Below are 27,165 nucleotides of genomic sequence, written 5' to 3'. Positions count from 1 at the left end.
TTTAATATCCAAAATCCCTTTGTTTCGCTTTATCATTTCATTTTCATTCATTTACGTATCAATTATCGTTTGATTGGAACCATTTTCTCTGACCCTTTCTTTCAACAAAACAAAACAAAACGTTTTCGCCGTCATAACACTATTTCTTTCCAATTCCAATCCAAGAATACCTGAGTTTATCCATTTGCCTCGTTTTGATTCCCATTTTTCCCACCAATTTTTGTTTCTTTGATTTTGGGATGATGAGAACAAGACAGGAAGATGAGCAATCTAGGGCTTTGTGCGAGCTTTCGGCTCTCGTTCTCAACCTCATTCGATCCCCTACGACGCCGTTAACTTTCTCCGATCATACTCCGGCGCCGCCGTCACGGCGTCCGATGCCTCAGATCTCGCCGGCGGGGTTTGCATCCTTGCTTCTCGGAATCTCGGTGGCTTTGATGCTCTGTGGATCGGTTACGTTCTTCATTGGATTCATGTTGATGCCGTGGGTTCTCGGATTAGTCATGGTCTTCTACGTCGCCGGAATCCTCTCAAGTCTCTCCGACCTTGGTCGTTCCATTCTCTGTTATGCCACGCCGCCGCGTAAGGATATTCCTGGTAAGAAATCGTTGCTTTTTTCTCGCTAAAAGAGAAAAAGAAAAATTACTACTATTTGTTGGAAATTGGAATTTGGAGTATGAAGATTGTGTTTTTTTTTTTTCTTTTGCTCTTGTAAGTGGATATTTTATTTTATTTTGTTTCCCGTGAATTATTATGATTTATGAGGCTTTTTTTTTCTATTTAGGATTTTGATTCGTGCTTCTAATTCAATGATTTTACGAAGGGATTCTATTATATTTTTGGGATTAACGTTTCTCATACAAGATAAAATTATCTTCTATTGACGTAAAAATGTGTGATGCCACGTGAGATTATATGTTCAGGGGATAGAGATAAAATTATTTCTTCGAACATTCGAAAAATTAAACCCTATAATGTGTTGGGCTGTGTTTTTAGGGAACAAAAAAGGAAGGTTGACGATTTGCTTTTTCTTTTTACACGGAAAGCTTTCACCTATTTAAAAGAAATAGGATGCAAACTGTTCAGTTCTCTGTTTGAGGTGCTTTCTTTTGTTCTAAGAATGGAACTTTCAAATTAAAAAGTTAGAATTTTTGCTGGTTAGGCCGTCGGCAGATTTTTCCTTCTTCCAATAGAACCTACGGTTTCGTTGAGCGAATTCAGGGTTGCAGTGCTTTAGTTTAGTTAGACAAAATTTGTTGGTGACATCTTTCACTTTCAGAGAATTGAAAGTTTTGTACATTTCATACCGTATACATGTTTGGCTTTTTCTAGCATTGAAGTTTCATTATGTTATCTTCTTAAAAGGCAATTTGTACTGCAGCAACATGGATGTCTGGTATCCCCACCTCAGCTATTGTTGAATTCTCAATAACCTCACAAGTCACAATCCAATATTGTGTAAATAATGAATTTAATTTTTACCAAAATGGAGACAAAAAGTTGAAAAGAGGATAGCATAGGATGCAAATGCAATTCTTATTTATTATCAAGCTTTGGATGTGGTTACAAACTTTGTCACCGTTTTTGTATTGTGCTTATGGTTTTCTTTCGGGGCAGGGGTCACTGGTTAATAAGAAAGGAATTATGTTTAAGTTTTTTTTTTTTTTTGTTACCCCTACCCTGGCAAGTAGGGGTTTAATTGGGGAGTGGTTTCTTTTCATTAGGTTTGGATATGTAGTTTTCTTTTTAGAAGGGATGCACCTATGGTGGAGAATTAGAAACTTAATCATAAAAATTCTCTGTTCATATTCTGTTGAGGCAGTAAAGTGAGTTTTATGAAATTGGGATAGAATACCAAACTGTATAGCCTCTTATGAACATTAGAAAAAAGAAAAGAAAGGAAGGTTATGCAATGTTAGTTTTTTCTGAAATAATTTAGAATGTAAATTAAGTAAGTCGTATCTTGCTTTTTTAATATTCTTATTGGGAAATTACTATTAATTTGTTATACAACTTTGTGAGGAGATTGCACGAAATCTGAGTGAGACATTAGAAAAGCTTCAATACAATTGTTAAAGAGTGGCTCTTACAGAAGACTCTTGAGGAATGTGTAAATAATTTTTTTGTATACCAACATTATTCATTTACCTGAACAAAACATTCCAAATAAGAGAAGTTTTGGATGTCACACATATAGGCCGGAGCTGGCACTTCAATATTTGCCTCAGCCTTGCTAAGTCTGTAAATTTTGCTTGGCTTTGATTATTATTATATTTTATTTTTTTGATTTCTTCGGCTTTTTGCCATAGATTGGTTTTGATTCACAGCCTAACTAAACTACAGCTAATGAGCTTCCAAGTTCAAAAAGAAAGCTTTGTAGTAGTTTTGTTTTCTTAAAAGACTAGGCTCAAGTATCAGGTTTTTCCTGTAAATTTCAATGTTCGTCCGTTTTGAATTCCCCTCTGCTGGTTTTTATTTAACTTGAGCGGGCACTTAGCCCTGATTGTATCACTCATTATGGGTTTTTATTTTCAATTAACTATTATTCTTTGTATGACGAGCCTGACGGATCAATACTGAATTTTTGTGTTGCAGCGTGGAAGCTTTTGTGAAGTGACAAATGGTGAATGAAATTGAGGAGAATGGTGTTGCGTTTTGTGTTGCCTCATGCAACCTATTAAACATTAAAGATTACGGAGCTTCTCCTCTTATTATAGATGCAGGAATCGTGGAAACTGGATTTGAAGTTAATAGACCTTGTGGCTATGGATTCTCTGTGCACTAGAGATAGCCAAGTAAAATTGAACTGCCCTAGGTATTGAGGGGTTGTTCCCGGATTCCTTCTTCCGTTATCTGTCATTTTATTAAACTTTATTGGCACTTCCATAATATCTTAATCTTAGGCTTTTGAATTTCCTTTTCCTCAGTTCTAAACATATGCCATATTCTATAGAAAGAGAAGGAAAATATGATTTGACTCGTGGGAACAGGGGTTGTACGGGATTAAGAAGAATATTTGGAATCGGATGGTTGCTATGTCTATAGCAGCTGAAATTGTTTATTTGCGTATATTACAGCTATCAGAGGGTTGTTGATGTGGATCAATGTCAGTTCTTATGTTATATTTTCCAGATCTTTAAGGCTTTGTGCGCTGATCCGGGACGATGGATTAGTCTCATGGTTATCGGTTGTGGGGATATCTGGATGTAATACAAAAAAAAAAAAAAAAAAAAGGAGTAATGGAGTAATGTCGCGCTTGATCTATAAAAAAATTTCTTGTACAAAATACAAATAATGTGGAATCTCTAGTCATTGAAGTTTATGTTGCCAGAATAATGAAGGTTTAAACTTGTTGAATCTGTTTATATTACTGTTTGTTTTAAAGTTTTTCTATGAAACTTCAAAATTTAATATCGAACTAAAATTTATGTAACGTGGACTGTAAGCTTGTTGACTTACCCTTTGTACGGCACGTGCTCCTTTTGTTCTCTCTGTTATGGAACTGTAATATTTTAAGAAAGAAATAGAAGAAGTGAAGGAATATGAACACTCGAGTCGCTGGGTAGAGAGAAAACTATGAACGAAAGGATTCGACTGATATTTAAATCACAGTAAATACCTTTTTTGGTCGTACGATCTCTATTTTAGTCCCTTACAAAAATAAATTAGTCAGTTAGTTCTTAATAAACTCAAAATGGACTTATTTAGTTGAAATTGTGGTTCCTCACAAATTCAAAAAAGACTCATATTAGTCCCCCAAAAGAATTAAAATGGGTCCACTTTGAATTTGTTAGGGATTAACTAACTAATTTATTTTTGTAAGGGACTAAAGTGGAGACTGCATTTTTTGTTAGGGACTCAAAAGAATATTTAATCTTTAAATTATATGAATCCTTATAAAATTGTTTAGGTTTAAGTTTGTCGATTTATTTTTTCTGCAGTTAATATAAATAATTTATTTACATCCAGTTCAAAATAACATCATTTTGGATGAAATTCAAATTATTTTTGTTATTATATGAATCCTTATAAAATTGTTTAGGTTTAAATTTATGAATTTGTTTTTTCTGTAGTTACATTCAGCCCAAAATAACATTGTTTTGGAAAGAAAATCAAATTAGTTTTGTAATTATAATTTATTTTAAAAATATAATAATCTTTTCGTTATAATTTTTTAATCTTTCAACCTAAAATGTCGTTGTTTTAAAAATGAATATAGATAATTTTATCTACATCCACGGTAGAAACGCTGAAGCCTAAATTTATCCATGTAAAAAATGTCCAACTCGCATGAAATTCCATTAAATTATTGGGTAACCACGTTTGTTTAATGCTTATTTTATTGTCAAAACAAAAAAAATTATTAAACGAATGATACTTAAACAGAATAATTGCATCATAAAGTGTTCTTTAAAAAAAAAAATTGATGTGGTATTCTGTTACGTAGTTTAAAACACTTGTTAGCCATTGAAAAAAGACTTTGTTCCTTCTTCTTCTTCTTCTTTTTTTTTTTTTTTTGGTGTGTGTTTAATTACATTCAAACAAAACGGGAAAAAAATAAGGGTCAGACAATAAAAAGCATAGGCAAACATAAATTGATCCATCCGTAATTTAATTGATTGAAGAAAAAAACAGCAAAGCATAGAACACAAACTCATAATCTCATATGATATCAGTGTGTGTGCAGGTGATTCAATTCTATGGAATTCAAGATTGTTCCCCCTCTGGAATCTCGAAGAAATCTAAACATTTAAAAAGATGTAAGTACAAGGAATATTCCATGAGTATGAGAAAAAGTGAAAAAACAATCACTTACTCTTAAATTAATTATAAGAAAAACATAAAATTTAAACCATAACAAAAAGGAATAAAATGAAAAACGCAAACATTTTTCCCATAAATAAAAGAGTTGCGGTGATTTAACCAGTGTAGATATGCACCCCAATAGCAATAAGAAAGATTGTAATAAGGCCAAAGAAGATGATAGTGTGAACCAATATTGAAACCCCGCTGGTTTGCATGTTCCCAAACTCCACCAATCTGTTCCTCCCTGGCAATTGAAACAGAAGACCAGGGCTTAGAAACACGAACAGCACCACCGCTATCACCACCGGACCCCAATCTGCCATTATTAATTGCTTTGTCTTTTACAACACACAACTCTATTAGTACCCTTTAGTGAATGGTAACTGATTCGGGGGTAACTCAAGCAAAGAATAAATGGAATAAAAAGGAGCATAAACTCAAGATTTTATTATTCAACTAAACTTACAAATTAAGCAAAAAAAAAAAAAAAAATAGCTAGTTTGTGTTTATGTGCATGTCATTGTCGGAGGTGAGGTGCCTTGTAGGGTAGAGTAATTGTTAAAGCAACCATTACGTGCCAGCATATCCTGAATCTCCTTCTTCGTATTATGGCTTTTCATTAATTGAACTTTCTTGCAAGATAAGATCGAATCAATTATTTTTTGTCTCTTTAGTTGAAATGTGACGAATGACACTGACACGTTGCTGTTGAGTAACATTCCAGACCATTGCCGTGGGTGAACACGACAACCTTAGTCTGGAGGTTAAAAAATTCTTTTGCGTTTACAGTTTAAGGTTTTTATTATTTAAATAATTATATAAAAAATAATTTCTATATATATTTAAGGCAAAAATTCGTTTACAAATTTTTTTTATAAATTTTTATAAATATTACATTATGTACTTCCGGAAGAATATAGTATAACCTAATGTTCTTCCAGAAATACATAGTATAGTTTGTAAATATAACTCTATATATTTATATCCGTCCATCGTATATTTTAACTGAAGATATCTAGTGTTGAATTCATACAGTTACATGTGTAGCAACGCAATACGAAGATATATATTATTATACAATAGTGTCGGTGATGTTTATTCCTTGAAGTAGTGCTTGGTTGGGAAGAAGATTTTCAGTTTCTTTACCCATCAAAGAGCTTTCCTAGCAAACCAAGAAGAGGACCAAAAATCGGATATCTTCACTATTGAGAAAGCGTTTGAAGACGTGCAATTTCTCTTCAAAACCGGATAAGTGAAAAAGCTGATGAATGACATGCCAAGTTTACCCCTATTGTGTTAGAAGGATGTAATAAAACGGTTTCATTTTTACGAGGATAGTTTTGTAATTTCATTAAGTTTTCCTATCAATATTTTATTTTCAACCAAACACACATTCAAAAATTTAATTCAATTTTTTTGATAAAATTTTGCCCAACCAAATAACTTTTTTAAAACTTTTTTATCTAACTTACTTTTTTTCAGATCCCTAGTATTTATATTTCTCTAGTATTAACAAATTTCTCCCCAATCAAACACTACCTGAAAGATTCTAGTATTGAGATTGGATTCAGCTTTAAAATTGGTGCATGTTTAATTATATTTTTTAATTTACAATTATTTTTAATTATAAGTTAATTATAATATAGATACGTTAACGATATATTGAAAAGTAACATAAAGAAAAGTGTATCATGAGAATGGGAATGAGTGAACTGAAGGGTCACAAGACCTATTATCGAGTCACTCGTGGTTTACAGAAATTGTAAGATGAACTCGTATGACAATGGTATTGAATCCAAGATTTCGTGAGGACCCAACTTCTCCCCTATTTACTTCAAGTTATCTTTATTATTTTCATTATTCTCGCCCTTAATGTTATGGGAGAATAAACAATTACTTAATTTGTTATTTTCTCAGTAGGATTTAGAATTATATTAATAATACATTCTTTCACATATAATAATAGAGTTTATCATCTATCATTAAACATGACCACAAAAAGCTTCTTACACACACAATATTTTGTGGGGCCCGCAGCAAAAAAAAAAAAAAAACTTCGGCACGCAAAACGAATCTCTATAACATAACATAATCACTTTTCCTACAACATAACTTTTATAAAATCCATAATAATATACATATAAAGAAATAAAGAGAATAAACAACTGGTTTTACTCCAAAAATTTTCTTTGGCCAAATATGGTTCTGAGTTTTGACTTCATTGAGTTGTTATTATTTTATTTTTTTTAATAGAACATTGACTTGTTATTTTGAGTCGTGAGGAGAAACTCCCATATATACCTAGTTTATAAAACTTTATGTTTATTAAATTAATTATTATCAAATAATTATATATAAATGTATGTATTAGATAAATATTTTATGTAAAAATAATGATAATATTATTTATTAGTTGACTTAATATACACAATTTACACAAAATTATCTCTCTCTAATTATGCATTGAAGTAACTAACCATCAAAAAACGGCAAACACAACACACCAAACAAGAGAACTGAAAAGCAGATGTTTACCAAAAAACAGATATCCAAGCCCAACAAAGGTAGAAGAAATGATGAAACCTGAAATTATTGAAAGAGACAAATCACAGAGAAACACCTACACCCCCGTACATGGTCTCTCAATACAATCAGCCCATTAAGGCATAATATCAACAACACACGACTCATTAAGCTATAATATCAGCAACTTTTTTTATTAATCCTTAAGGGGATGTTTGGTTCAAGTTTTTGGAGAGGATTACCAGTAATTCTTCTTTGGTAAATGTAATTACCACGTTTGGTAGAAGGAATAAATTACGATTCCCGGATATCCAAGGATTACCGGTAATTTGATTTATAAAGAAAAGTCACTATTCAGATTACCAAAAATAATATGGTAATTCGGAATACCAATCAGAATACCAAGTAAAGGAAAAACACAACAATAAATTTTGAGACAAAAATACTCCAATACACATAAAAATCTAGACCCAATCTATCAATTACAAAAGTAAAAATAGTTTGGGGTTATTTTTGTAAAATAACCTCATATTCCAAGTCATATTTCGTTCTAAACCAAATATGGAATCAATAATTTTTACCCAATATTCCCGGTAATATTTTGGCGAACCAAACACATCTTTCGTAAGATTCCAAGTAAACTCAATTTCTACTGAATTCCCATTAATCATGATTCCCGGTCACCAAAAAATTTCTCCTGTACCAAACACACCCTAAAAAAAGTGTTTTTTTTTTCTTACAATTATTTTATAAAATAGTTAATGAAACATGTATTCTGTATACTTTTTTATTTTGAAAGTTAAAAGTAAAAATATAAAATAAAAAACACTCAGATATGTTATCTAAATTTAATTCTAAAAATTAGAAAATAATTATAATTCTTAGAATTATTTTTATAAAATAGATCTTATCAAATATGTTTTTTTATTCTGAAAATCTAAAAACTATTTTTGAAAACAAAATTTAATCATGCCCAATGTTTTCCGTTCCCAATTTCCAAGGAGCCAATCAACCAGATTTTTCCATGGCTTACGCGATCCTTTGGGAATATGTAACATGGCTTATATAATCCTGTGTGTTGCAAAGGGAGCATGATTTGAATGAGGAATGTGCAAAGATGGAATTCAACTGAATATTTTGAACAACGAAATTGAATTAATTTAAATGGTTCGGTTTTTGAAAATATAATAAAATAAAAAATAAAAAAATTAAAGAAATAAAATAATAAAACGGTTTCATTCAATTTGAAACTGATTTGATTTGGTTCAGTATTTGAATTGGTTCTTTAAAAACTAATTCGATTATGAATTGATTTTTAAAAATTAGTTATCTTAAATACAGTTAGTTTTTTTTAGCACACCCCTAATATAAAATGGATTTAATGTTTTTCTTTTAAGCTAGAAATGAAGTTATATCCCGCAATGTGTGAGGTAAAGTTATACTAAACCCAGTATAAATAGCAGATTAGGGAAAATAAATTAGTATTGAACTTGCTTTGTACTATAATTCGAACATTACAATTACCCAAAAAAAAATATGATTATCCAAAAAAAACTAATTCGAAGATTACACCTCTCCCATCGTTAGTGAATGGTGGCCCACTTGTAAGGGATCTGCCATAATCTCAAGCGCCCTGGGTGAAGAATTACACCATATTCATGGCTTTTACCATTATCAATTTTAATTAAAAAAATATAGTGAAATAATTTATATTTGGAAACTTTTAATTACTTTGAAACTAAGTTGGTAATAAAAATGTATATTTGTTTTTATCCTAACATGCGTTTAGAAATAAAATTACATTTAATCAAAAATAAGTAAACTTTGTGTGTGTGTGTGTGTGTGTATAAAAAACAAAAATCACGTTTGGAGAAGTTCTAAACCATGAGTTAGAGGCTCTGGTTTCAAGCCATAATCAAAACTCTCAAGTCCCAAGCACATGGAAATAGACGAGAAAGGAAAGTTCCCAAACATTCTTCCGAAAGATTTCAGGCCGTGAATTGATTCGAATGCTTCTATTTTAAGTTAATCATTACTCCCTCTACTATATATAATCCAAAACGAAAATATTCTACATGAAACCGAAAGCACGTAAATGATATAGAACAGCTCTGAACTCAATTTCTGAGCAAAAAGATACATTTCTTAATAATATATGTTAAAGAGCGTAGAGGCACATCACACATGAACAGACCGAACTATAGTACCAATAAAAATTAAATAATAAAGATAAAAAAAAAATAAGAATACAAAGACTCGACTTCACCCATTGGTAAGTACTTGCAATAACAAGAAAGGGAACATAGCAAACATAAACATGAATAAATTCTATACCGAAATGAAAAATGATGTCATTGTCATGTCATATTGATTTTGCGCAACAAATTTTTAGTGCAACGGTGTTATTATAACTATGTACTTTAAGAAATATATAATTATAATATGATATAGATTATTCTACTTACTATTTTTTTGTCTATCTTTGCCTATTATTCTCCACTACCGTTATATCAGAATCTCAAGAAGAGAGAGAAAGATAAATGTTAGTTAAGATTCTGATGAAACGGTATTGGAAAGTGACAGACAAAAGTAGACAGAAAAAATAATAAGTAGAATAATATATCTCTTATAATATTAAAGTTTATTTTTGTTCTCTCTTGAGAAATATTTTTTTATCGACTAACGTAATAAAAAATAATTTTAATATTATAAAGTATATATTTCTAAAAATACATAATTATAATACCACGCCTCTGCAATGAGTAGCAATTGCACTAAAAATTTGTTCGATTTGGCGGGCATGAATCCTAGCCCATGTAAAAGTGGACCTTAATGGCAAGCAAGAATACACAGATGAGACCAAAATAGAGGAGGGAGTGAACGAGTATGGCAGCACCACTTGTCTGGAAGTTACCAAACTCCAAGCACCTTGAACGTCCAGGTACCTGAAATAGTAGCCCCGGCGTTAATAGCACGAACAGCACCACTGCCACTACCACTGGACCCCAGTTTAACATTCTTCTAACTTGAGCTACCTAATGTATGTATATATTGATATATAAGTGCAACTTGAACGCAGAGAGTTTGGTTCTGCACAGCAACGAATGATAACATATATATATATATATATATGTGTGTGTATTGTGCATGTAGGTGTGGGTGGAAGCTTAGGTGATTAAGCTACTTGGGATTCACTGCCACTGTGCACGTGGTGCTTGTCATTGAGATTGGACTTCGATTTGGATTAAGAATAACTTGCTTCACATGTTCATTGTAACAACTCTCTGTTTTAATTACCTTCCACCCTGCATTATGTCATCTTGAAGCAAGGAATTATAGCCACCTATGTTTAGCTTTAATATTATAAGTAATGCTTCGATATATATTGCTTTTTCAACCATATTAATGAAATACAAATTAAAAAAAAAAAAATTGTTTGTAGAGTTACTTAATTTTTTGTAAACTTATCTAAGTGTTTTTTTTATATGAGATTACTTAAATTTAATATCATAAAAACGATTTTCAACCTTGATATGTGTAACTGATTCTTTATTTTAATGTTATTATACAATGTTTTAAATTATTAGAAAGTAAAAAGTTTTATATTACAAGATGAACAAATACTTTTCATAGTGTGCACATATTTGTAAGGTATAAAACAATTTATTTGTAAATATAATAAATTTTTTTATGTAGAAAAAGGGGGGCTAAGCCCAAATAACAAAAGACGCAAGTTATGGGGCTCTTTCACCTATTAGGGGTTTTAATTTCGTTAATTTATCAATTTGGTATTGCGTTAAAGATATTTACGAACGAGGGTCATTTAGTGACGCGAGGGGGACCCAGCGTCACTGAGTGCCGCTACCATCCCCTCCCGTCACTCTCACTTTTTTATTTTTATTTTTAATTTTTTCTATTGAGTGCCGCCCCCCCTCCCCTGAGGCACTCACAGAATTGTGCCAAGTGGCACAATCTGGTTACTCCTATTACCGTAAAACTTCAGAAGGCCATAACTTTTGACTCGGGTATCCAAATCAGATGATTTTTTTTTTTATTTCACATAACTTTCCGAGATCTACGCAATGACATCTCATTTGACATATTTTATCTTCCATTAATATAGTTCAAATGTGCAACACTAATTACACTTTTTTACAGATTAATGGAAGATAAAATATGTCAAATGAGATGTCATTGCGTAGATCTCGAAAAGTTATGTGAAATCAAAAAAAAAATCATCTGATTTGGATACCCGAGTCAAAAGTTATGGCCTTCCGAAGTTTTACAGTAATAGGAGTAACCAGATTGTGCCACTTGGCACAATTCTGTGAATGCCCCAGGGGAGGGGGGCGGCACTCAATAGAAAAAAGTAAAAAAAAATAAAAAAAAATGAGAGTGACGCGAGGGGATGGTAGCGGCACTCAGTGACGCTGGGTCCCCCTCGCGTCACTAAATGACCCCAATTCGTAAATACCTTCGACCAAATACCAAATTCATAAATTAACATCACAAAAAACCCCATCGGTCAAAGAGCCCAAGTTATGGGCCTAACAGTCATATGAACCTTTAACTGTAACGGAATACAAAGAGCACAAATTAGCAATCTACATACTTTGGTGGGGCCGACAAAGTGGGCTATCAAAATGTCAACCAATCATGGGCTGTGCGGGATAGACTACGCCCAATTCGTTGACCACGTTTTAGCTGTGCAACACGAGCTCATTTTTGGTGATCCTGAACTTGGTGAGCCTTATCTAAAAATGGGAAGAAAAAAAGGATTGAGAAGAAATGTAAAAAAAAATAAGGATAAAAATGAAAAAGACTTTTATTTTTTGAGAAAAGGAGCACTCAAAATATTATGTACCGGGTGCATATTAAAAAAATCCATGCAACACAAGCTAGTCACACACCGGTTATGCTAGAATAATTCTTGATTCACATGCTTAATTAATCTTGAAATTCAAGACAAATGTGCAAGTATATTTTCCTTTAATTTTTGTTGCCCCTTACTTGTTGCTTCTTATATTGAATGATGATGCTTGATTCTCCATAGGCACCTATTTCCTAATTATCTTATATAAATCTAACTTGTTCCGTATCATCCCTAAGAGGTGCCTTATTTGCTATTGATGTTCACAATTCCCTTAACTGTTATCATTATATATATATATATATATATATATATATATTACGTGCAACAGTCAAACACATGCCATATATATATATATATATACATGAAAATATTAAATATAGAAAATCATAACCATACAAAAGATGAAAACATTAAATATGGAGAATCATAACCATTTACATGTTGTTGTTGTTGTATGTAAAACGACTATAGAAATGATTTTATCTATATATATATATTTATATATATATATATATATATATATATATATATATATATATATATATATATATATATATATTATACAATGATGAAAATTGAACATATAACTTAATACAAACTATCCAAATCCTCGTCACTAGATTCGTCCTAGCAGTTTTATCATTATATATTTCAGTTATATGTGAAGAGGCATGTTCTTGTAATGTGAGAAAAGATGAATGAATACAACCTTTTGAACTCTCAATAAGTTCATTCACTTTCATAAACTGGATGATCTCTAATCACCTGTAGATTTCTGAACACACGTTCTTTTGCTTCTTAATTTTTAATCCCTCTCAAGCATAAGAGTTGACTTGATTTTGTAAATAAAATATTGCCATCTTCGTCAAAGTCACCCACTTTGTCTGTTGCTGTTCACCTAGTCTTATAAAGGATCGTATTCTGTGTGGGACATAATTGCAATGAGCAAGTTGTATTTTTATTTTTTATTTTTTTGAGTTGTTGTAGGTATTCTATTACAATCTCACATTGTGACTGGCAGACAGGTAAATAAAGGATCAAAGGAAAAACAAGTGGATAACCATAGAGTTGGTGTGAATAAATTGAATATCCAATAGGGAAAAAAGAAGAAGAAAAATGTGGATATTTTATTGTCATCTTTTTTATCAAGTTGGGATTCTGAGTCTCGAATCTTGACTATTGGATACATAGAAAACATTCATCATCATTTTACAAGCATATGGCCCTGCATTTGCATGTGAGAAACACAATGAATGGTGTTGAAGTCAGTGTCAACTCAAACATCAAGGCAACGACAAGCAAGTAAGTTTGTAACACACTTCCAACTTCTCACGTTCCCACCTAGCAAAATATTTTCAGTAATGGTGAAGATTGTTGTATCACTTATCAAAAATAAAATAAAAACCATCTAATTCCATTTATTGTACACACCACTTCACGAGTTCACGTCGCCATCCCACCCAGTCGCGTACACACACATAAATATTTGTTCACACAGTCCCACTTGAAATCTTGAAACTGCGATTGGTTCGTCCTAATCGGAGTACCGAAATTTCCCGCGACATAATTATATTAGTATAATACGCCTTAAAAAAAAACGCTATGAATCTATGTATTTACATGAAATTCTATTATTTTGTTACAATTTTTTTAAAGAAATTTATTATTATCTAGTTAAAAAAATGGAAAAACATTTTCTCCTTTTAAATGAAATTTTTTTTTCTCATGTTAGTGACTCATAATATAAGTGGGGTCCACAAAATAGTGGAAAAAAAAAATTTCAAGGTGGAATTCACTTATGCTATGAGTCACTAACATGAGAAAAATTTTCTCCCTTGAAAGGAAAAAATGTATTTCCTAAAAAGTTCATTTAAAAAAATACAACTTTATATCATTTAAGCAAAATGATCATATTTTTAACATGAGATAGGTTATTATATCACTCTCTAGCATGCCCTATATATATAATTCAGGAAGCCATATAAATTAATTAATATTAATTAATTATTAACTACACAACAAATACCAACCATTACACAACAAATACCAACTAATGATTTTTATCCATCAACAATTGAAATGTGATATAAGACTTATTAGTCTTACAATGATATAAAAAGAACATGCCACACACGTGTGTGTGTATATATATATACGCAAAACTATTTCTGTCATTGCTACATAAATAGTTTTTACTGACATAGACATAATTTTTTTTAAAAAAAAACACTCGTGGATACCTTTTTTTGTGTATGAGACAGACGTTGTTTCTCTCTCACTGCTGTAGAAAAATGGGACTCATATATATATATATATATATATGAATTTATTATTTTAAATTGTAGGAAATAAACTTATCGTCGTGTACACATAAAAGTGTACGACACTCATATTTTATCTTTCTCACTCTTCTCTCTTTTTCCTCATATGGGTCCCACATCTTTTATAGGTGCATAGAAGATAAAATTTATTTTTTGCAACATGAGTAACGTTAAATCGTATATATGTTTATATTTTTATTGCAGAAAAAAGTTTTTTATCACACTCAAATAAAAATGAGTGGGTTCAACAAATTTTATTCTTCTTTTTTTATAATAGGTAATATTTGTCTTCTTTTTTTATAATAGGTAATATTTGTTTTTATGTAAGTGAGGTAGAAAAAAATTTTATGCAGTGAAAATAAAAGAAAGGTTATACTTACTACTTGTTACTACTAAATCTTAATTGTTGATTTTCGTCAATCTAACGGGTATGTTTTATTACAAATTAATAATTAATTAATAAGTATGATCTCATAAACTATAACCGTTAGATTGACAGAAATCAACGGTAAGATTTAGTAGTAACAAGTAATAAGAAAAATATGTAGTAAGTATAACCTCTCTCACAGAATAAAAACATTAAATTATATATATTATCTAATAAAATAATACAAGAAAGGACAAAAGTAAAAAGTTGAACAGTAAACGAATATTCTAACAGTTGTTGAGCTTTTCATTATCTGAATTGAATGTGTAAAAGAGTTTAAAAGGAAATGTCATCAAACCTTAAGCAAATAGCACTAGTGTCTGAGAAAAGGGTTGAGGGAGTGTCTTCTCTTTTAAGTTGTTGATCATTTAGGTTTGTCCGTTTGTGTTTGTTGTTTGTGAAACTGATACAGAATCAAAAACTCCATTTTCTCTGCTTGTTTTTTCATCACTTTTCAGTTCTGACTCTGAGCGTGTGGATGGAAATACAATTTCTCTGATTATAGTTCTTCTTTCCTTTTTCAACATCCATTACAATGCCACCTGGTAATGTTTTTCTGCTCCTCCTACTCATTCCTACATAATATTCATTATTAATTGCTTCCTCTCTCACTTTTTCCAATTTTACTAGCTATTAGCTTAGTTTTCTTAATTGCAACTATGTTGTGTTTGGATTCACGAATATACTATACTATCTATCAAATTGATGGCAAAGTACATCATTTACTTTGGTTATTTATTGTTTGTGTGAAATTTGAATTGGTTTAATTTGTGGCTTGTGTGTGTGTGTGTTTGTGTTTAACTTTCCCATCCCTTTTCAACTTTGTACTTTCTCTCTGTGTGTGTGTGAAATTCGAATAAGCTTACTTTAGAAGGGACCCTTGAGTTTACTCAATTATTGTCCTTCCTTGTGATATGATGTAGTAAGGAGATTGAAAAGAGATTTCAAGTTCTTAGTCAACAACAGTCACACTGTGTGGTCACCATCAATGCATCAACCTTCTGCATGATCCCCATTTCAAATGATTATTCCGCAAAAAGGAAGAAAGAAAGAAAGGAATTATAGGAAGAGTTGTAAATTACTGGACTAATTTGACATTGTCATGGCAGGTTTCGAATACAATATCAATGATCTTTACCAAGAAGCTAAGAAGAGATGGCTCAAGCCTGTTGAAGTGCTTTACATTTTACGGAATCATGACAAGTGCGAGTTCACCCACCAGCCCCCTCAACAGCCAACTGGTAACAATAACATCCTTATTCTCTTCATTATAATTGATGATAGGAAGTAAACGACTGCTTTTTTCTGATTCTTGTTTTTTTTATTGGTTTTTGCACTACTGATTGTCAACAACATTGGCAATTGATTTTCTTAACAGGTGGATCCTTGTTTCTATTTAATAAAAGAGTCATGCGTTTCTTCCGTAAAGATGGTCATAATTGGCGGAAGAAAAAAGATGGCAAAACTGTGGGAGAAGCACATGAAAGGCTTAAGGTGTGTTTAAAAGTATCTATGGTGTTATGATCTTTAGAATTCCCGAAAATGAAAATTTGATATTTATGTGTCTTGCTGCAGCTTATGTCAGCCCCTATCACCTGCCTCCTTTTGACATGCTATATGTTGTATGTAAATTATACAATTTGCACTGTTGGAAATTAATTTAGACCGAAATCCTCCTTTCTTTTTGTCATCACGCATAAGAATTATGCAGAAAAAGAAATGAAACATATAGTAATTGAACAATACTAACAGCTTGAAGTTTTCATACCTGTTCAAATTTGAGCTTCTTCTACTTCATCGTTTTCCTTTTTATTAATTGGAGGAAATTGATTAATGATAATTTGACATTGTTCATGTAATATATCGGTATGCATGATATGTTCCTACTCGGATTTTGTTTATTTTCTTGCTTTAAATACAAATGTCTGCAAATGTTTACAGTAGATCTGAGTGGTGAAAATGCAGTCCATAAATTGTATATTTGCGGGAAAAATTGACCGCACTACTAAATTGTTAGGAAATTTTTTTCAAAACTTTGATAGATATCTCAAACATGTCGAAACAAGTTATTTGCAAAAAAATTAAAGATCCTGATTTGAATTTTCAATTTTCAAGTCTGTTTCCGCACCATAGATAGCTTCCAAAATGCTTTTGGAAAAAATGGTAAGTATATTGTTGATTAAGCACTCTTGATGGGATGTAACAGAGAATTGAGATGTAACCAATTCTATTTAATAGGTTTCCTGGTATTGAGCAATATATATTTTTTTGAATATAATCCACTTATTGTTGCTGTATTGATGCCTTTGTGCCACCATTAATTTTGTGATGGAATTCTATATGTTGATTTTCTCAATCTGAGTGATCACAATTATCTGCTTGATTAGGTTGGAAATGTTGAAATCCTAAATTGTTACTATGCACATGGAGAGGAGAACCGTACTTTCCAGAGGCGGAGCTATTGGATGTTGGACCCGTGAGTAAATTTTAACTATTAGCTGACTACAAACCTGTTGAGATATATAGTCCCACATTGGTTGTATGTGCAACTAATGTGGAGTTTATAAGACCTTGAGCACTCCCACCCAGCTTGAGTGACTATAAGGTCATAAGTTCAATCCCCACAGCCCCCACTTTAAAGTGGAATTAAAATTAAAGCACAAAAAGGTAAACTAAAAATTGGGCCTGTGCAATATCCACGCTTCTAGCCCAATGGACTCTCGTGTGAGGGGGCGTGTTGAGATATATAGTCCCACATTGGTTGTATGTGCAACTAATGTGACTTTTGGGGTGGTGTATCCCAAGGTTCTTTACACCTTTCATATTATTAAGCTTACTACTACATGTTGTATCTTTTAAAATCTACGTATAAACATGCACTTTTTGGGAAAGGCTCATACTAAAGGTGACTAAATATTATATTAATTTTCATGGTAAAATTATCTTGACGTTGAAACACAGTCAACCTTCGGTTTACATTCGCTGTTTTTTTATGGCAGGGAGTATGAGCATATAGTTCTCGTGCATTACAGAGAAACAAGTGAGGTGAGTTTCCAGAACATGATATCAGATAAACATACTAGTTTAATAATTGTACTTGCAGCTTGTTAGAAATGTGAAAACTGGGGGTGGTAGTCCTTTTTGGGCAACATGGCTCACTGTCTTACCCTATTTTGGAAATGTTACTTTAAGCATTCCTCCCTTTTCAGTGTCCACGTTTGAAACTTCAATTAAATAATTTATTTCTTTGCTTGTCTTGTGAAATTTCAATCCTCTTTAGTGTTTTCTATGCAATACTACATTTCTGCATTCTTTTAATTTTTACTTTCAGTGAATGACTTGTGTAATAGTCAATGAGCTGTTTATATTTCTTCTTTATGTTCAGCTCTCTCTTTCTCTCTCTTGTAATTTTGTTCCTAAACACTCCAATAAATAAACATGTATGTTTCCAAAGTGTATTATGTTCACCTATTATAACATTTGAATATTACAAAATAATTCTTCCACTATCGCTCATAATATAACATAGAAGAGCTAGATTGTGATGAATTAGACGCAAATTTTCAATATCTTAACTTCTTGAAACTCTGTTTATATCCTACCACGGAAATGTACTCTTCTTTGTGTTCAGCTACATTGCTCTCTAACTTCACAGACACCACACCTACACATTACATGCCAGTGCCTAATTTTAAGACCAATTTCACTTTGGACAGCAATTTTCTAGAGGACTATGATTACTTATGTAGTTTTACTATTAAATTTTCTCTCATGTAATGACAACTGATGGAAGATAAAATTGTTGATATTCTTAGGATCTCGAATGTACTGTTGCTTTCCGGAACTAATTAATTTATTTTCTGATTGCATAAGAACTTAAATGACGATATACTCAATTCTTCTTTTGAATTATAGGTGCCTTTAAATGGCAATTATCTGATCATATTGGCAATGTACAAGTAGTAAATCTGTGCAGCCCGCCCTTGAGTTTGGCATTACTGTTTACACTTGCATGTTGCAGGGGAAATCCAATTCTGGACCTGTCACACAATTATCACCAGTTTCCTCTTTGTTTAGTCGGAGTCATAGCTCATCTACTTCTCAGAACCCAGTGACAACTTCCATGTTTGGTGAATCAAACGAACCAATTCAAAATTTCTCCAGTCCCGGGTCCTTAGAAGTTACCTCCGATGTATTCATCAGTAACAACATAATGGATAACTTGGATGGAACAGAAGCACAAGCTTTGCGCCAATTGGAGGAACAGTTAAGTTTGAATGAGGATGAAATTGTTAATGATTTAATCCCATACCAAGATCAAAGGGTGGTTCACAAGCAAGATAAATCTGCAGCTTTCTCTGGACCGGATGATTGTGGACAACCTTATGATGGATATAATGGAAGACAAGGTCATTTAGACAAACTTGAACTATTGATAATTAATATATCTTTTATTTTATTTTTTTGGGGTAAAATTTATACATGCTTTAAGTAAGTGAAATATTTGAGCTATTATCCCTATATTGGCCTTTTACCTTATACTGTGGTTTGATGTGTTCAGTTAAAGATGTTTGTCTTCTACTTATGTAAATGCTGGTGGCTTCTTCCACTCTCACAGCCGATTTCCTATGACTGTTGAGCTAAAATTATATTAAGTTTCCAAGGCTATCATAGCCATGAATCTTCTTATTTGGTAGTGGTACCACTCTGTATGAAAAAATTTCTCTAGGTGAAACCTAATTCCCCAATTGTTATATGCTGATTGTTTCATGTGATTCTTAAAAGACATGTAGGAGGCTTATTGTGAATTAAATAACAAGAAAAAAAGGTTTAAACCACTGCTCACAATTAGGTTTCTTGTGTCTGGAATCACTCCAGAAGGAACTCAAGGGATCTCACCAAGAATATGTTATCCAAGCGGAACAGTCTTAAAATCTAAATATTTAATGTGGAGAACTCCTTAGGTTATGTAATGTATGAAATAGTAGTTTATCACTTTATCTTCTCTTGTGCCTGAGAAATTAAATTAATTTTTTTTTCTGGTTTTAATACATTGGTTGTTGAAGTATTCGTTGTAAATTAGTTATTTGTCCATTTAAAACCTTGATTTATTTATTTTCAAACTGTTGCATTCAGCTCTAGATTAGATTCAATTTATTCCACAAATTCTTTATTGTTTGTTTTCCCAATGCAGTATAATCATTAAATGTCTACAATAAAGAGAGGAAAGCAAAATCTTCTAAAATTAGTTTATTTTCTGTAGATGACAGTGGTGAATATTATCATGAATTGCTTGCCCATGATTGCCCCCATGGAAATCAAAATACTTTGTCTTGGACGGAGGTGCTGGAATCATGTAAGCCCTTATCCGTGAGCAAGTTACCAGATCAACATGTATGCGAGGCATTTGGAAATGTGAGTGTCATTTACAGCTGTCAATTAAATGCTGTTTATGTTCTTCTTTCCTTTATGATTTGCCAAAAAATAAAATTTCTATACTTAAAACAGGAAAAGTCACTATCATATTCAGAAAGGGGACTGATTGCCAACTCGGAAAACAGTCACTGGCTAAACTCCAATAGTAATAATGCTGAAAATTGTATGACTTACTTTAACCTTAATAACTTGATAATTTCTCTTTTTGCATATAATGAAATTTGTTCCACCTCTGATTTGTGTCCCATATCACCAGCTGTCTTCTCATTTCCTCCAGACGTTGGTGAAGTCAAATTTCCTCCATATTCTTTGGTAGAAACTCAAGGAATTAATTCTGAGTACTATGCAACATTGTTTGACCCATTCCAAATTCAAGAACCTCTGCATACGTTAAGCTTGACTGTTCCACAGAAACAGAAATTTACAATTAAGGCAGTCTCCCCAGAATGCTGTTATGCCACTGAGACTACAAAGGTTTGTGCCTTTCAATTCCAACTCTTATCATGCCCCATGTAATGATTTATGACTCTGTATAAGAATGTCATCTTCTGAATGATGGAAACATTATTCCTTTTGATTAATCTTATTGGTGCTTACTGCTTACTGCTTAGAGCTTTACCTATGTTCCTGAAGAGCTATAAAATGCATACACAACATGGTTGAAATATCTATGAAATTATTTTGGTATAGTGCAGTTATATGTATAATAATTAGGGAAATATCTTGCAGGCACATAGCTTTTGATTTTTAAGACTCTACTATTTGGGGCACCTTCCAATTTTTTTATTTTTTTATTTTTCTGGATGATATGATACGGATACTGTTAATGCTGTCTATATTTGAATATTAAACTCCCAAGTTCTATGCATAGGTCTTCATTATTGGGACATTTCTCTGTCTTCCCTTCGAATCTACGTGGGCTTGTATGTTTGGTGATGTTGAAGTTCCTGCTGAGATCATTCAGGATGGTGTAATCTGTTGTGAAGCTCCATCACATCTTCTTGGAAAGGTTACTTTGTGCATTACTTCAGGAAATCGGGAGCCCTGCAGTGAAGTCAGGGAATTTGAGTTTCGTAACAAGACCAATAGTTGCTCTCGTTGTGATTCATTGGAAACAGAAGCTGCAAGAAGTCCTCAAGAATTGTTATTACTAGTTCAATTTGCACAAATGCTCGTTTCTGCTTCAACTATAAAAGATGACAACATAGAATCTGGAAGTGATCTTCAAAAGAAACAGAAAGCAGATGATGATTCATGGAGCCATATTATAGAGGCTCTTCTAGATGGTAGCGGAACTTCATCTGGTACTACTGATTGGCTTCTTGAAGAGCTGCTGAAGGATAAGCTGCAGCTCTGGCTTTCTTCCAAATCCCATGAAAGAGATGAAGGGACAGGCTGTTCCTTGTCCAAGAAAGAGCAGGGAATTATACACATGGTTTCTGGGTTGGGTTTTGAGTGGGCCTTGAACCCCATTCTCAGTTGTGGTGTGAATATAAATTTTCGTGACATCAATGGATGGACTGCTCTACATTGGGCTGCACGGTTTGGAAGGTAATAGAAACTCTAAAATGCTTGCTATTATGTTAATTAATCAACTATTGTTAGTTTTTTTCTTTTTTCTTTTTTCTTTTTTTTTTTGGGGGGGGGTTGGAGATGTTGATGATGGTGTGCAATAGTTAAAGCATCCATGCTTCAAAGTTTTGAACAAAGTATGATTGATAAATTTTGTTTAGAAATCTGTACTTTATCCTTGGGGGAAGGGAATACAAATGAAAGGAATGAGAACAAGAAGGAAAAATGAAGGGGAATAAATTTATTCTCTCCTATTAAATGACATAAAATGCTAATAAAATTCAAAAGATGTATCAATGTTTCAGAGATTCAAATATAAATTAAGTCTAAATTTTTAGCGATGCAGACCGTAGGACAGAGAGAAGAAAAAAAGATAGAATATACACACCTGAGCTGATGTCTAAATCCTCTGTTGTTTCAAAGTTTGGACTGTCTGCAATACCTAGCCAGGTAGTCAAATGTTAAAAATTGATGGCTGCATTTAGGGTATGATAACCACATTTAACAGGATTGCTTCGCATTTCAGACATTATTGGGCAACTTTCAATCATTCTTGAACATGTAAACAAAGCCTTACCAATCATAGCAAATTCTTAGTTTTATTTCAACAACGACAAAAGTTTTTTCTCACCAAATGGGATTAGCTATATTAACTAAATAATGCCATTATGTTTTGTCAAAACCAAAATTTTGAAAGACCATTTAAATCAGGCTGTTTTTTAATGGTTTTTCTTATAGTTTTCCTTGGTTTTCCTCTACCTGTGTTTATCGGGCCATCCTCCATATGATTAATTCTTCTTACTAAGGCCTCTATTTGTCTCCTGCTGCTGACATGATCAAACCATATTAGACAAGATTCTATAATAAATGATGATCATATCAAAATTGAAATTCTTGCTTTCAATATCCTTTATAAATTAGCTGTTCCATTATAAAAGTGTTTTATTCCATGATAGGGAAAAAATGGTTGCTTCACTTATAGCTTCGGGTGCATTTGCTGGAGCAGTAACAGATCCAACTGCACAAGATCCAACCGGTAAAACTGCTGCATCTATTGCAGCCAGCAGTGGCTACAAGGGACTAGCAGGTTATCTTTCGGAGGTAGATCTAACAAGCCATCTGTCATCCCTCACCCTGGAAAAGAGTGAGATTTCTAAAGGTTCCGCTGAGCTGGCAGCCGAGTTAACTGTCAGTAGTGTCTCTGAGGATAATCTTGTAGCCGGTGAGGATCAGGTTTCACTAAAAGATACCTTGGGAGCTGTCAGAAATGCAGCTTTGGCAGCTGCACTGATACAAGCTGCTTTTCGAGCACTTTCTTTCAGAAAACGGAGAGAGAGAGAAGCTGCCGCGGCTTCTGCTGGTCTAGATGGATATGGTATGAATGCAGGTAGCATTGATGATACCATTTCATTGCTTCCTCCTATGTCAAAACTTAGCTCTCGGAGCTTAGCTGCCTTATCAATTCAGAAGAAATATCGAGGTTGGAAGGGTCGCAAAGAATTCTTGGCATTGCGCCAAAAAGTAGTAAAGATACAGGTAATAGATAATACTATCACAGTTTTACCAGACAAATTAAATTTTGAGACCTTTGTATGTAGATATTAGCACTCTAGATACTTTGAAAAGTAAATAATTTTGTTTGTAGAAGAGAAATAAAAAATAAAAATGATATAGGTAGACATGACATGCACATGCATACATCAAACATCAACAAGAACTTAGTATTAACCTCGGCTTGTGTATATTTATTTGGGCAGGCTCATGTGAGGGGTTACCAGGTTCGGAAACATTATAAGCTAATAATATGGGCAGTTGGAGTCTTGGACAAGGTTGTGCTACGATGGCGGAGAAAAGGAGCTGGTTTACGAGGTTTCCGACAAGAGATGGAGTCATTGGATGAAAGTGATGACGAAGATTTCCTCAGGGTATTCAGAAAAGAGAAAGTACATGTAGCAATTGAAAAGGCTTTTTCTCGGGTGCTTTCCATGGTCCATTCTACCCATGCTCGTCAGCAATATAGCCGCATGCTTGAGATGTATCGTCAAGCCAAGGTAAATAAATAAGCTCAAAGCAAATTATAACTAATTGTTATGTATCATGCTTCCATAATGCATTGTCTTTTCTATGAGAGTCAGGTATAAGATAAAACAGGACTTAATGAAACATGCAGAGGTGGCAATGTTTTTGACTTGAGATGAGAGTGCCCATGTTTTGACCAATGCATAACTTTTCAATTCTTTTACAGGCTGAAGTTGGCAGCACGAGTGATGAAGCACCTTTAGGGGCTGCTTCCAATATAGAAGATGATGATGATGATCTATACCAATTGACATAGATGCTGTAGCCTTCCTAGTTTTAAATCTCTTTGGTTGATCAGTTTATGAGTTCACTGTTCATATGGTCTCTGTATTTAGATGTGTTGTGTGGAATAAGCTTGAGGTTTTGGTTTGTAAATCTGTGTAGGTTGTATAGTAATAATGGCGGTGGAATTGTTACTAATGTACAAAATGGTCTTGATTGCACTTAGGATAGAGTATCAAATTCAGTGTAGCAAGTTTCCCTTTCTTAATTTCCTTGTTTTAGCTATTTTTCTTCGCTATTTAGGTCTCGCTAGTAGCAGCTAGTTTAATTAATTTACATCTGTGATAAGAAAAATTTACACTATCAATTAATTTATGTATTTATGTATTACTATATCATTAAATGTGAAGGGTGAATAGATGATTGGTAATAACGTAAAGATTTTTATATCAATATAAGAAGATTAAAATTGAAAGGATTAACTTCTAGACTATATAAATTGACTAAAACAAAAGAAAACTATGATGGATAAGCATTTTTTACTTAAGGACTACAATCACTCAAATAATTATTTTACGTGTATACAATACAATGATATTTTAAATAAATAATTATTAAATGATGAAGAGTCCATGGTAATGGCTACACAATGTAGTACCGATACTGACACAGGACACGTGACACGATACGACATGACATTCTGACACGTTAATTCTAAAAAAATGTTAGATTTTGATACGTGAGGACATATTTTGATATTAAATAATATTTTTAATTTAGGTAGTATATATTATATTTAATATTCAATAATCAATAATTTAACAAAAAAATGAATCTAAACTTATAATATTCATAAATTTTTCAAAGAAATATAAGATATCCCAAATATTTATATTAAACTCAATAAAATGGTAATCGTAATTCAACAAATCTAATAGTTGGAACTAAAAAACTCAACGCAACGTAACCTTTGAATCTTTTTTGAATTTCTATAACGCGTGTTGAAATGTCAGAAAATGTCGGAGTGTGTGAGAGTGTCAAATACAACACGTCGGTATTTTTGAAGTGTCGGGGTTTGGTGATTCGTAAGATACACATCAAGAGTCCCAAAAGGATCATCCCCACCAAAACAACCCCACTAAAATGTCACTAGAACAAACCGAATGGCCACGTGTCATTTGTGTTTTCATTCAATAATAGAGTATCTAGCGGTGTGTGAGAACAGAGAAGGAACGTTTGTTGGCCATGGAGCAAGATCGGAGGGTTGAGCTCATCGACCTCGCAATTCAGAAGTTTATACACGACAACAGGAACAACGACAAGGAATCTCAATCCCATCATAACCATAACCTTAGCGACCACGACGCTGAATACCAACTCGCTCTTTCCCATCTACTCTCTGTCTCTCAGGTACCATCTTATATGCCAAACAACACGACACCACATTATTGCTGTTCTTATCAATTATATTCATATGTATTACCCCGCACATCATATGATTATTCGTGTTTCAAATTCTATCCTCACATATGATGTTTTTTTTTTTTTATTGTATGGTTTGTCAATCTTACTTCATCTTTTATTTTAATAATATTGATATATGAAAAAAAAAAAAAAGGATTATTTAAAAGTACACAAATTGTGTACTTTTAGGTGATTTACACAAAATATGACCCGTCATATTTTGTGTAAATCTAAAAAGTTATTTTTTTTCTTTCTCCTCAGTCACATCACTTACGTGTAAAGTAAAATAAAAAATAACTTTTCAGGTCTACACAAAAAATATGATCGATCATACTTTGTGTAAGTCACTAAAACAATACAACTTGTGTCTTTTTAAATGACACACGCTAAACTCATGATATATACTATGAATGTTGTGTTTCTCTCTTATGGTATGAGGTCTATATTTTCTTTCTTTTTTTCTCTTCTCCTCGCATGCTCGATATCCCACAAATTTTTACGTGTAATAGATAAAAATTATATCGTATTAATTCCATATTTTAATTGGCTGAGATTGGTAACATTCTAACTTACTTGACCAAGAGACGACATTTTATGGGAATGTGATAAATTTATATTATTGGCAGTTGGAAACGTTGGAGAGAGATGAAATACTTAAGCTATCCGAAGCTTCTAATCCTTCAGAACTGCTAGCTTCTGTTGTTGAGCAAATAGGAAGCGAAAAAGTGGATGGGGGATGCAGGGGAAGTGAAAGTGATGATGAGATAATCAAAGAGCTGAAGAAGGTAAAGAGGCAGAATTTTGTGACTCATTGTCTTCTTTCAGTGATGATTGTCCTCACTGTAGCTTGGCAATTATCAGAGGTCTCTCTTATTTTGAAAGTCAAAAACGGACTAAGCAACCCTTTTAGATTCTTTGGAAGTATGATCAAAGGGATGTTAAAAGTCTCTGACAAGAATGGCCAGGAACATGATAACAAAGAACACCCACCTGAATCTTCATCCCTTCCTTCCCTCAAGGTTCCTGAGATGCCTCATATGGATATATCAAGTTTAGGTTTACATAATGGAAAGCAATGAAACTGGCCATTTTCTTGTAGTGAAGAGTCAAGGAGGCAAATGGACTTGCTGCTCTCCCTTGTCATTTGTATACACCAAAATTCAAAGGAACATTTTAGGGTAATTGCATGTAATGTTCATTCCCACTTGTTGTAGCATTTACAAGTATTGATAGTTGTTGCGTCTTTCAGCATATTCATGGATAATGCATTAAGATTGTATCCTAAATGCTATATATATTATATATGAGTTTGATTTTTCTCATGTTCCATAAGATAATTTGTCTCATGCAACACACAAAAAAGTGAGTAAGACCCATTTTGAAAAAGAGAGAAAAAAAAAAAGTGAGTCCATCCATTTTTTTGTGTGTATGAGACAAATTGT

At 32.7% G+C, this 27,165-nt stretch overlaps 5 protein-coding genes across 7 annotated transcripts; 3 read left to right on the top strand and 2 right to left on the bottom strand.

Annotated features, from left to right (window-relative positions):
- Positions 1 to 33: 33 nt before the first annotated feature.
- On the top strand, positions 34 to 3,290 carry LOC133285515 (uncharacterized). 2 transcript variants are annotated; one of them, XR_009748014.1, is made up of 3 exons: positions 34 to 597; positions 2,596 to 2,815; positions 2,928 to 2,943. XR_009748014.1 is itself a non-coding variant. In XM_061482757.1 (2 exons), the coding sequence occupies exons 1-2, from the start codon at positions 240 to 242 to the stop codon at positions 2,610 to 2,612; spliced, it is 375 nt and encodes a 124-aa protein (XP_061338741.1). In that variant the 5' UTR covers positions 34 to 239; the 3' UTR covers positions 2,613 to 3,290. The 2 variants fall into 2 exon arrangements, 1 of the variants encoding a protein (XP_061338741.1); XM_061482757.1 differs by having other exon boundaries at positions 2,596 to 3,290.
- Positions 3,291 to 4,727: 1,437 nt separating this feature from the next.
- On the bottom strand, positions 4,728 to 5,222 carry LOC133285500 (uncharacterized). Its single transcript, XM_061482741.1, has one exon. The coding sequence runs from the start codon at positions 5,127 to 5,129 to the stop codon at positions 4,920 to 4,922; it is 210 nt and encodes a 69-aa protein (XP_061338725.1). The 5' UTR covers positions 5,130 to 5,222; the 3' UTR covers positions 4,728 to 4,919.
- A 4,914-nt stretch (positions 5,223 to 10,136) lies between these two features.
- Positions 10,137 to 10,346, bottom strand: LOC133285501 (uncharacterized). Its single transcript, XM_061482742.1, has one exon. It carries the CDS (start codon positions 10,344 to 10,346, stop codon positions 10,137 to 10,139), a length of 210 nt encoding a protein of 69 aa, XP_061338726.1.
- Positions 10,347 to 15,276: 4,930 nt separating this feature from the next.
- On the top strand, positions 15,277 to 24,514 carry LOC133285480 (calmodulin-binding transcription activator 4-like). Of its 2 annotated transcripts, XM_061482716.1 has the most exons (13): positions 15,277 to 15,495; positions 16,060 to 16,191; positions 16,329 to 16,444; positions 17,338 to 17,426; positions 17,950 to 17,995; positions 18,972 to 19,359; positions 20,214 to 20,365; positions 20,459 to 20,549; positions 20,643 to 20,860; positions 21,258 to 21,937; positions 22,915 to 23,494; positions 23,716 to 24,009; positions 24,204 to 24,514. In XM_061482716.1, the coding sequence occupies exons 1-13, from the start codon at positions 15,486 to 15,488 to the stop codon at positions 24,291 to 24,293; spliced, it is 2,886 nt and encodes a 961-aa protein (XP_061338700.1). In that variant the 5' UTR covers positions 15,277 to 15,485; the 3' UTR covers positions 24,294 to 24,514. The 2 variants fall into 2 exon arrangements, with proteins under 2 accessions (XP_061338700.1, XP_061338699.1); XM_061482715.1 differs by having other exon boundaries at positions 20,459 to 20,860.
- Positions 24,515 to 25,453: 939 nt separating this feature from the next.
- Positions 25,454 to 27,025, top strand: LOC133285518 (uncharacterized). Its single transcript, XM_061482761.1, has 2 exons — positions 25,454 to 25,669; positions 26,350 to 27,025. The coding sequence occupies exons 1-2, from the start codon at positions 25,505 to 25,507 to the stop codon at positions 26,800 to 26,802; spliced, it is 618 nt and encodes a 205-aa protein (XP_061338745.1). The 5' UTR covers positions 25,454 to 25,504; the 3' UTR covers positions 26,803 to 27,025.
- Positions 27,026 to 27,165: the final 140 nt, after the last annotated feature.

The sequence above is a fragment of the Gastrolobium bilobum genome, unplaced genomic scaffold, assembly GCF_033153095.1.
Source record: "Gastrolobium bilobum isolate Gb01-03AN ecotype WA unplaced genomic scaffold, APGP_CSIRO_Gbil_v1 utg32472, whole genome shotgun sequence".
Lineage (NCBI taxonomy): Eukaryota > Viridiplantae > Streptophyta > Magnoliopsida > Fabales > Fabaceae > Gastrolobium > Gastrolobium bilobum.
Note: the sequence above shows the minus strand (reverse complement) of the source record. Positions and strands in the feature narration are given on the sequence as shown.

What these genes read in the sequence shown, in the direction of transcription:
- LOC133285501 (XM_061482742.1), bottom strand. Translation starts at nt 10,346, where the DNA reads ATGTTAAACTGGGGTCCAGTGGTAGTGGCAGTGGTGCTGTTCGTGCTA.
- LOC133285500 (XM_061482741.1), bottom strand. Translation starts at nt 5,129, where the DNA reads ATGGCAGATTGGGGTCCGGTGGTGATAGCGGTGGTGCTGTTCGTGTTT.
- LOC133285480 (XM_061482715.1), top strand. An exon ending in ATTACAGAGAAACAAGTGAG is followed by an intron (nt 17,996 to 18,971) that starts GTGAGTTTCCAG and finishes TGCATGTTGCAG; the next exon opens with GGGAAATCCAATTCTGGACC. An exon ending in AGATGTATCGTCAAGCCAAG is followed by an intron (nt 24,010 to 24,203) that starts GTAAATAAATAA and finishes ATTCTTTTACAG; the next exon opens with GCTGAAGTTGGCAGCACGAG.
- LOC133285518 (XM_061482761.1), top strand. Translation starts at nt 25,505, where the DNA reads ATGGAGCAAGATCGGAGGGTTGAGCTCATCGACCTCGCAATTCAGAAG. An exon ending in ATCTACTCTCTGTCTCTCAG is followed by an intron (nt 25,670 to 26,349) that starts GTACCATCTTAT and finishes TATTATTGGCAG; the next exon opens with TTGGAAACGTTGGAGAGAGA.
- LOC133285515 (XM_061482757.1), top strand. Translation starts at nt 240, where the DNA reads ATGATGAGAACAAGACAGGAAGATGAGCAATCTAGGGCTTTGTGCGAG.